Source organism: Buceros rhinoceros, unplaced genomic scaffold, assembly GCF_000710305.1.
Source record: "Buceros rhinoceros silvestris isolate BGI_N320 unplaced genomic scaffold, ASM71030v1 scaffold5696, whole genome shotgun sequence".
In the NCBI taxonomy this organism is placed as follows: Eukaryota; Metazoa; Chordata; class Aves; order Bucerotiformes; family Bucerotidae; genus Buceros; species Buceros rhinoceros.
This window is the reverse complement of record NW_010415696.1, coordinates 45,729-56,563: the sequence shown is the minus strand read 5'-3', so window position 1 is coordinate 56,563 and position 10,835 is coordinate 45,729. Positions and strand designations below refer to the sequence as shown.

At 36.0% G+C, this 10,835-nt stretch overlaps 1 protein-coding gene across 1 annotated transcript in view; it reads right to left on the bottom strand.

Annotated features, from left to right (window-relative positions):
- The window catches only part of LOC104494642 (cytoplasmic polyadenylation element-binding protein 3-like), a gene marked incomplete at its 3' end in the record, with an annotated part of 61,198 nt that overhangs the window by 4,958 nt on the left and 45,405 nt on the right, over positions 1-10,835 (bottom strand). Inside the window, exon 5 of the mRNA XM_010137503.1 lies at positions 4,633-4,664. Within this exon, the coding sequence (XP_010135805.1) occupies positions 4,633-4,664 (32 nt within the window). The remainder of the gene's footprint in view (positions 1-4,632; positions 4,665-10,835) is intronic.

Genomic DNA, 10,835 nt, shown 5'->3' with positions numbered 1-10,835 from the left:
GTCGTCTAGGAAGCCATCTTCAAAAGTAAAGAGTGAAGACCGACCTGTAACAGATTTTGTAGTATCTATAGTTAACTCCATTTTCCTGGAGAATTAAATATTTCAGTAAAAGATGTCATATTTTCCTTTTACCGTTTTGCTTTAACAGAATTTGCATTAAAGGGCCCAGCTAAGTGGTCCAGTTACCCAAATGATGTTCATTAGTACTGTTTCTATTTTTCCAATACTATATTATCCTTACGAGAAATAAACCTAATTTAGGTTTAAAAAAAAACCCTTGCAAATGGCTGGCAATGAACATCAACAAGTTATCTGATTAAATTGTGTATCACGGCTATAGAAAGAACCTCTGTAAGATTTACATTTCAAACCGAGTTTTTAACCTTCCGTAACATATCTTGAAAGAATGATCTTAAAAAGCAGATCCCTCAGGCCATTGCACTGCAGAGCAGGATAGTCTCCTTCAGAGTGCTTTACAGGGTCCAACCACAAGGGCTGCACCACTTCCTCCTCAAGTGAACCAAGGCCCAGTCTGAGTAGGGGTGTAAGCAGCAAAATAAACAGAAGAGCTTTATATTGTGGATATTAAACACATTGGTGAAGATGCTTAGCTAACATGGAAAAAAATATCTTGAAAATTTTATTAAATGAACCACAAAAACCTTGCACTTAAAAAAACCCAGTCGTTACTAGGACAGCCTGTCAAGCTGTTTACTCAGTGTTAACACACCCTTTGAGTGATGAATTAACAAGCAACATAAATGACTGCTTCTCAGTTTAAGGAAACAAAGAATTTATTTGTCATCATCTGATGCAACTAACTTGTTGCTATTGCTATCTAAGTATACATACATTATCTTAAAACTAGCTTTATTAACCCAGAAGTTAAAGAAATATTCAAAGTCTATATGTAAGCAACACTGAGGAACACGCCACCTTTAGAATTTAATAATTCCCAATAATTCCAATAATTTAGTAATACCCAAGCTGAAAACTAAATCCTGCAACGTAGAGAGAGGTATAAATGGGAACCCCATCTCAACTCAAAAGGCTAACTGTTCCCTTGTATCATGGAGGATTGCTCCCAGGGAGGGGATTATAATTAATTAATACTAGCAGTTTAGGGGGTTGGTGTGTAATTACAAATATCAATAGCAGGGCACATAATTAAATTCAAAGGTAATGGATCACATAAAACTGCTTCCAGCAAGACCTAAGAAAGAATTAATACTACACTGGTATTAATGGCACAGGAGAGTACAGCAAATAAGGACAGGGGCAAGGAGAATAAACAAGACATGCAGCAGGACATTAGTCAGAAAAATGTATACGCTGAAAGTATCAGTAATAGAGTGTCCAGTAGTAAAGGACAGATTACAAAAAGAAGCAGCAATTCTATTTATGGAAAATAAACTAAAAACAAAAAACCAGAAAAGATGTTCTGACACAGAACACCAGCCTGATTTTTTTTTGTTATGAACACCAGACACTAGAAAAGGCTTGGTTAGAAAGAATATATTGAACGACAACATTGACAGAGATCACACATACAAAAATCCACTGAAGCAGAAATCCTTCTGTGCTTTCAAGCACCAACATAAAACATACAGTAAATGCCATATCAGAGAAGGATTTAGAGATGCTACTCTTCAAAGTCAAGTATAACTGGCTGTCAGAAATTATGGGCTTAGAGCACTAAACAGGAAAGACTATTGATGAATATTCCATTAATGGTCAGACAGGTCATGCACGTGTATAATCACAGGCATTTCAGCATAAAAGAACACATGCATGAGAGAAATCATAAAAAGGAAGGCTAAAATTGTGTAAAAATATCACATCAGAAAATCGATTGAAAAGTAAGAAATTTCAAAATATCCATAAGAGATTGATATTATTAGGAAAATAAATAATCATTCAATTCTGACTCCCCGAACCTACCTTCCTGTAAAAAATAAAACAAACAACAAACATGAGCCATTAGTGGAAGCTGACATATCAAATTAATAGATACTAGAACAAGGTGTTCATCTAAAATACAGGTCTACAGAGGAGGCTGAATAAGTGCTGTGTTCTGAAGGAAATAATAAAAATGCACAGCAGCTTAAAAAGCAAGATATCACTTCTCATGCCAGATGCTTGACAGTCTGCAAGCATTGTACTCATCTTAAGTAAATGCAAAACAATCTAAAACTTTATATTTAAGTGAAGTATAGAGTTAAATATATGAAGTACACATTTAAAATAATGGAAAGCATACAGACAAGGTAACAGAGAATGATTGTTCACTGTCTTTTCCAGTAAGCAGAAACTGAAGGGCATTGAAAACAATCAGTACATGGCAAGGCTGAAACCAGGTCAAACTGTGGAAGGCCTTGCCACAGGCTTTTTAGGATGCTGAAAAGTTTGTTTAGATTCAGAAATGGGAATGAGCATTATAGGAGAGAAACCCATTCTGAAGCAATAAATATTGAGACTGCCTCAAGACATCCCCCAGACACAAATCTCTGGGAGCATATTATAGCTGGGCTTACACCTGTACCTGAAAAACTGGTTGTAAAAGTTAATAACAAGATACCTAAAAGAACATGACTCAACAGATCTAAGCATGGCACCTACAAAGAAGTATTCACGTCTCTACTCAAAGAAAACAAAGGCTCAAGTAGAGAACTGATATGTTATGGCAAGGCCCAAGAAATTTCTGACAAAACCTCTTCTTTGCTTAGCCACAGGGACAGAATCAAACACTAATTAAAATAACAAGTATAATAAACATGAAATGAGTCCCTGTACAGATTCGCCTCTGGGTTCTTTGCATATTATCACAAAGCAAATGGTAAAAACAATAATAGAGAGGGATATATGAAAACATTTCATAAACACCACATCACTTTTTAACAGACTATTGCAGAATTTCATGTTCCTTCAGGTTAAGAAAGCTCAAAACAACACTATAAAATTCAAGGTAATGAAAAAGCATGAATATCACAAGCTTTAATATTGTATGAATAAAGCGAGTCACAAAATCCCTAACATTAATGATGAGACACACGCACACACACACAAATCTACTTGTTACTATAGAAAAGCCTGAATTTCACAGAGGAAACAATTACTGTGAGCAAAACATGCTTTTCTGGTAAAAAGAATTCTGAACATCCAAGCACATGCAGAACTTGTTTGCCCTGTTTTGTCATCAGTACAATCTGTGTAAAACAGCCTGCATCATATTAATCACAATTACTGCCACATTACTATATTTTGCTTCTACAAGTAAACATGAAATGCAAGAATTTAATAGTGGCCAACTGATTCCCACCTCCTTCCCTACTCTGGTGCCATCTGACCAGCCCAGAAACACTTGCCACAATTTAAAATTAAATTAAACAGTGGTTGCATGCACAGAGAGTATACAATATTACATACTCCACATACTTTCCAATTTGTTTCAGTACCATGAAAGCACTGAAAAAGTGTAAGTATTAGGATGCCTTCAACACGTGTTAACAATAGCCTGTTCTCTGAAAGCTGGGAAAAATAGGAAGTTTGTAGGGAAAACTTAAATATTTTCTTTTTGTTTTAGCTATCAAACAAATACTAAAACCTAAACCCTGCCAACTTTGAACAAGATCAGCTCGAATTCTATATTTTAAACTGTATTAGTTCAGTCTACTACCTCCATGCACACATATGTGCAAACTACAAGTTACTTATATGCTATCTCGCTTGCTTGTATGGCTACATTTTTCTCCAAGCTTCTTCACAAACGTGATGCAAAGTCTAAATTTTGAAAACAAAGCAATGTCACATGCATAGCTGTCACAGAACATACATGAGAAAAGATCAAATGAAGTTTAATGCCAAAGTACCCCAAGCAGATGGCACTGCCCAACTCTAACTGTTATAAGCTGCAATCTTCACTGTTTTCTCAGTAAGAACAGTCTGTGTAAGCTACAGCCCAGGACATAAATGTAAGCTACATTAGAAGCTTTCTTGGTAGTCAGCGAGCTTCTGATTGTCCATGTTTATTAATCTCTCAGAATAAACTTCTACGCAGCACTGTACACTTGTAAAACGTTTCCAGTCTGCTTTTACTTTTTTAAGGGTTGCCTATGATGAAATAAAATGTGCTTAAATGTTGTAGCTATTATTATTATTATCAATATTCACTGTTGAGGACAGTTATTAGTATTGATATTCACAATGTTCTACTTCAGGCAATCCAGAGTAATACCCAAGTAAAACATTCAATGAAAGGTGCTTCACCTAAGAAAAAAGGGGTTTTCACACGTTCAATGCACTAGTTAATATTGCAGTTCTACCAAAAACAACAAACCTGAAAACAGTGGGGTTTTTTTTCTGAACATTATGCATTTAATGTCATAAATATGTGTCAAGAAAGACTTTATATTCCTGTTCCCTGATAATAGCAACACACTTTAAGTTATCAGCTCAGCTCAAGTTTTAAGCTACTATTAAAAGGGAGATGTTTTGCAAATGAATAATATGAGACTGATTTATATGAAGCAATTGATCAACCAAATAATGTTAAAATTGGTAACATCATCTTATCATAAGAAAAACTAAATATTTATTTCTCCCACTATTCAGCAAACAAAACATTTAGTAAATACTTTTACCTCTTCTCCGCCCATAGCTCCTGGCTGCATGTAAACACAGAAGAAAATTGTCGGTACAACTGTCATTAAATTTAGCTCCAAAAGCAAAGAATATGTAGCTTCTACTGCTTCTCTTTTTCCCCTCCCACCATAAAGAAGAAAAAGACATTCAAAAAGTGAAAGATGAAATTCAAACAACCCAGAACAAGAGAAAAAATTTGAAGATGACACAGCCAGAGGGGGGGAAAAAAAGGAAAAAAGAAAAAAGGAACATACCTATTAAAAAAAAAAAATCAGGCAGATCAGACTACAGTACTATAAAGTAATAGTTCAGGATTATGGTTTTAAGAGGCAATAAACATCATCAACAATTATTCTAATGAAAAGAATTCATTTTTCATTTTATGAACTGGTTGTGGAGAACATATTTTCCAATTATATTTCAATTTAAATAATTAAGCATCTGTAAATACTAAAATTCTACTAAAACAATATAAACTCAATAGCCAGTATGTTCAGATGAATAAAAACAAATTGACAAAACATCCTTATAGCTACCAGCATTTCAGCGAGACTTGCATTGATGGCAAAATCCACAATGTCGTACAACTGCAGAAATGCAAAAAGCAGCATTTTTCAATCTGGAATTTTAGAATACCAGAAAAGAATCTGCAAAACAATGTCTTCTACACAGGGACTTCAATCTGTCACAAAAGATATCTGTGGTCTTCCAAGGTAATCAGATCTGGAAGGCTAGGGATCAGCTTTTCAGAAAGTAAGCTTAGGTAATAATAGGTAATAGAGCCTTGTTTTATTTCCTTCTCTCTTCAGTGCAATACTATTTGTGTGCCTCCTCCTTCCCAACCTCATCTCTTATTTCCAAAGCTAACACAATGCCTTCTGGTCCTGCCCTGCATACCCAGGTTTTAGGTCCGATTCCTTTAGATCTCTCTATAATCCTCCTTAGCCCACTTCATCTAGTTCCCACTCTCTCCTTCTATACCCAAAGCGTCCTCTACCATAAAACCTTCCATTCTTCCCATTTTCCTATTCCCACTTTCAAATGCATATCCTGAGGTGTCTCATCACATCCCTTAGCCTTCCCTACCTACTTTTCTTTGGCCAGCAATTACATACATGACAGGTAAGTTGTGGCTAGTTGGGAACTACTCATCTGCTGACTGGTCCCCTGGCTGTCACCTGAGCGGCCCCAGGGGCTACCCAGAGCAAGGATGAACCTCCTTCAGCACAGGCACTCATAACCTCTCTTCTACCCAAGCAGCTTCTTCCTCAAGCCCTAAAAAAACACGGTCTCAGACACCACACACTGATGTTTTTCTCTTCTGCCATCAGTGAGGCCACAAACGAGCAATTGTATGAGTATTTCATTAGGGGGATTAAAAAATTTCAAGAACTATTATGAAGAACTGTGTCACAATTTATGTTTAACAAAGACGGTAGAAGCTGTTTGTGTGGGCAACTATTCAGTCACAGTGAGGTAGTTAGTAGGCCCTGAAACAGACTCTGCTTCTTGCACAGCAAGCGACAGGGAGAATTAATACTAGAGTCAGCTTTGCAGCAAGAATAAAATTAATCCTCCTCCTTTCTTGTTACTGCTAAAGTCATTAATTATTATGATGGCAAAGAATCAGTTGGACCTCATGTAGGAAGTCCTTGTCTTAATGAATGCCCATACACCAAGCACTAAGCATGTAACCAAGGTACAGCTATCAAAACATTTTGAGAGTAATTTATTTGAACAAGTTTCTCAAACAGAATGCTACCAATCTAAAAATTAAATAATGCTTTAATGTGAAATGAAAAAAGACTTCTGTCTTAAAAAACTCTTTTGTTAAAAAGAAAGCTTTATATGCTTATTGTAAATATTTAGGCTCTGGACAAGATAACAGTATATGATAGCAGAACCCTACCACAGATTTCTGCAAATTTTAGAAAAACCTATTGCCATTCATGTATTATAAGACTTCTGTGACTTATAATATGTTATACTGCACTGCATAATATTACTTTTATCTTATATATGCATTCCCACACTATCTTTGTGCCCATAAAAATGTTTCGCTGAAGGTATACTTATAATTGCCTATAAATTCTAGAAGGAAAACAGTACAATCCACTTAAACAGGAAGACAGTCAGCCTAGTTAACTTTCGCTGATTTAAAAACTTTACATCACAATTAAACACTCAAAGAAGCTGAAGTTTCACCATTGTTGATTATATTTTATACATGTCTATGTGCACATACACAATTTGAAAATGAACTGAATTTTCTCCAGTGTTTACAATAAAACGTGACTTTTTTCAACAAACTGACATTTTTTCAGCACAGCAATTTAATGTCTACACATGCTTTATTACGATGTTTACACATGACACAAAATAAGAACATGTCATTTCAGAAAAGTTAGTAAAAAAATACCCATAAATCAAAGATCAGAGCACAGATTCAATAGAGGGAATGGTTCATCAGGTAAATTTCAAGAGCTCAAGTAAATATTTGAGAAAATAAACAATTTAGAAATTGGTCTTGAATGAAGATATTTGGAAGCCAGTAAGAAAATTATTGCACTATTACAAAGAATGAAATTTGAAGTGTTATGTATCTGAAGTCACTTTTTCTCTTGGGCAATTCCAACAGAATTCAAAAAAGACTGGAAGCCCCAAAATTGTACCCAGCACCAATGAAGCCCACTCCCCTGTAGTGTTTTTGGTGCCAAATATGAATGTCATTTTGGACAGAAAACCATCTCCTGAACGGTTTCAGATTTAACACAAAAGTGATTCTGTCCTAGGTACACCACGGAACATTGCAGTATTAATGAAAACATAGCTGCTTTAAGTGATGAGCACATTTTCCCATGTAAAACATGGAACTGTTGCAAGTAGGCACTGATCGGTTGTGCAACAACCAGAAGGATCACCACCGTATTAAGTGTTTCTCCATACCTTTGCAACTTCCTTTAACTGACAGGTGGAAAGTTCCATAACCAGAGTGTACTCCAACACAAAGGAGCAACACGTGGGTACTCACATGTACTCAAACACAAAGGAACAATACATTCCTTTTTACCTCCTGAAACTATTAACTCACCTCATCCCAGAAGTTGAGTGTATTTTTTTACAAACATAAAACTGTATGTTGAAGAACAAAACTCTAAGCTTTTGACAAACAAGCGAACAAAACTCCCCAAACTCCAAATCCTCAATGCCATTAAGTCTAGTGCTAATGCTATTGGAATTCCCCAAAGCCTGCCGCTAAGATTATCTTATTGCAATAAATCAAAACACACTCAACTGAAATGCTCGAATTTTAACTGCATCTCAAAGAAATCTATATGAAACTCATTAAAAAGAATTTTAGGCTTGCGTTTTGCAAACATCTATCTGCCAGTCAAGGGACAAGGGGCCTACTGGTGGCGCAAAAACACACTTGCAAAATTTTATGATGAGCCACAAAACCCTTAAGATGACGTGGTTTACGAGCATAGCTGCATGACACACTGAAGCACACACCCATACAAGATAGCCCTCAAGGAGCCAGAAGTAAGACGTGACCTAACAACCCTGGCCTATGGTCCTGGAAAGGCAGAGGACCAGAACACCCACAGTGTGACAGTGCTGAGAAGAGTTAAAAAAGAAAAGTTATGTGGACGAGGGAAGTTACTCTGCTGTTTAAAGTTATTCTTGCTCAGTTAAGATACATTCTGAAAGCCAAGAACACAATCAAGCAACAGAACATTGCTTATTGTATATCAACAAGTAAACCACCTTCATTCTTCAGCTGACTCAGGATAGGAGTAAGTTTGGTTTTGCCCTGTTGTTTGTGTTGGAAGGTTCAAACACAAAATAGGACATTGTGTAATTTCTGTGATAAAAGCAAGCCATGTAAATAAATAGCAGAATTGCACAAACTATTTCTGAGAATCATTATTAGTAAGGCAGGCACTCTGCAATTTATTTGAAAGAGATGAAACCAGGTGACAACTTACAGAAAAGGACTTTGACTAAAACATATGCTTACAAACTTGCTGTATGTTAAAATGTAGACATGAACCATATAGCTCATCTGGAATACCTATGAGAGCTCACATGCAACACCCTGCTAGGTAAGAGCAATGAACCATCCAGACAACAAGTATTCTAGTGTCGCAATTGAGGACTGAAAGAGCATGTTAGAGTGGCCACTATCAGTGATGTGTTTCTCTTCTACTACCACAGCATTCACAGTCATCAGATGAAACATACTCGGAGGCACACACTCACCTACTTCTAACACCTGCCTAAAGGCCTTTATGTCACAATTTTTCTAATGCTTTTTTGAACGTGCTGATGCCATCTGCTTCAAATTCCTGTGGCAGCAATTTCCAAAAGTAAACTATAGAAGCACTTCCTTTTGTGGGTTTTAAATGGATCTACCAGAAGTTTCACCAATTGCCCCATTAGTTCTAGCTCTGTGGAACGTTGTGAACAGCAGTTTTGCATTCCCCCATGATTTTTCTAAGGCTCCATCATATTTACCTTCAGCCTTCTCCTGTCAAAACTCAAACATTTCAGCTTCTTTAATCTCTTTAACTCAGTACCATCACTAAGAAAGACAGACTATGAAAAAGACACTTAAAAGATCCAGAGAAAATTGTATACTAGTAGATGCTATTTTGATAATACAAAATAAGGGAAAAGAATAGCTAACCGAAAAAAAAAAGCTTCCAAAAGGTATAGAGAAATTTGAAATAGAGCGGTGAAACTCATGTTCATTATCAGCCTCATTAGCTTTACCCAAGGCTGCAAAGACAAAAAGTTTAAAAACCCAAAGTTATGTGCTGCCACCAGTTTAATTTGTTGCTATAGAATAGAATTATTCCTTAGAAAGGCCATGAGAACACTTTCCCACAAAAATCTATGAGTACTTTAGGGCCTGTTCTGGTCTCAAACGACACCTGTAGCTGGGCTGGCTAGGCTTGCAGGACGCCCTGTTCACACCACACTTGTGCTGTATGAACAGAAAATAAGAATCGGTGTCACTTGGGAAAAATAGTGATGACTACATGAAAACTCAAACCTAGAAACACGTACCATCTGACATGATTCACTTAAAAGCTGACACAATACATCAGTTCAAGAAGGCGTAATAACAACTTATAGTTCAATACCCCAGTATTTGAAGCATACATATGTGAAGCAAACCTTTGAAGTTAAGAAACACTTGTGAAAACAAAAGCCATCCTTCTTCATCTCCTGGAGACAAAAGATGTTAGTCATGTGAAAAAACGAGCATCCACTCTAACAGCTTAATCTCTAGTTAAGGGTTCAATTTTTCTGGATCAGAAATTGTGGGGAAAAGTTCCCCCAGGAAGACAGCTAGCTACACAAGGGAGAAAGTCAGTAGAACAATTAACAAGCTTGACTGAAACACAATCACCTTCTTAGAATATATTTTGTAATGAAGCCAATCAACTACATGCTGATTTACTCAACGTGTTACTATCACTACCATCAAGAAAACGTTCTGTATCAACACTGGATGTTGTTCACCTACATCAAGCAGATCAAAAGCTTTCAGCAGCTTCATTACGGCTTAATTAATAACTTGCAAGAGAGAACTTTCTGAAGAACCTTTTCAAATGCATTAAATCTTATTAAAAACCTGGTAACTTTAAGTCCATAAACAAGCTGATGTACTTTAATTATATTCATATAGGAGGTAATATTACCAAATTAATTTGTTGACATGTCTTTTAAATCAGATTCTAACAGCAAACATAAAACTGACAAGCTGTGAAAGCTCTTCACAGATTTCAGCAAAGATATGGACGGGACTAATTTGTGCTACAGGCTGAAGACTGCATGATGTTACTTACTGGAAGAACTCTGTAAAATTAAGAAACTGAAACCACATTTATCATAAAGTTATTAAATTATGTTGGACCATGAAAATAATCTCTACTGGTAAGGCACACACCTTAAAATTTTGTCTTTATTTTAGATGAACTAAAATATCTTAAGCCATGAGATCTTAGATGCCAAGTAAGATAGCAACTTACAAATTACTGACATCTGATCTCAGTGAGACTGCTTTTCTAGTTTTCTTTTCATTGCTTTATTATAATATTGGATTGGATCTGCACATTGTGTATGGATCAAGTAGCATTTTAAGGAAATAATAAATTTGTCAATCCATAAAACATTAACTCAAA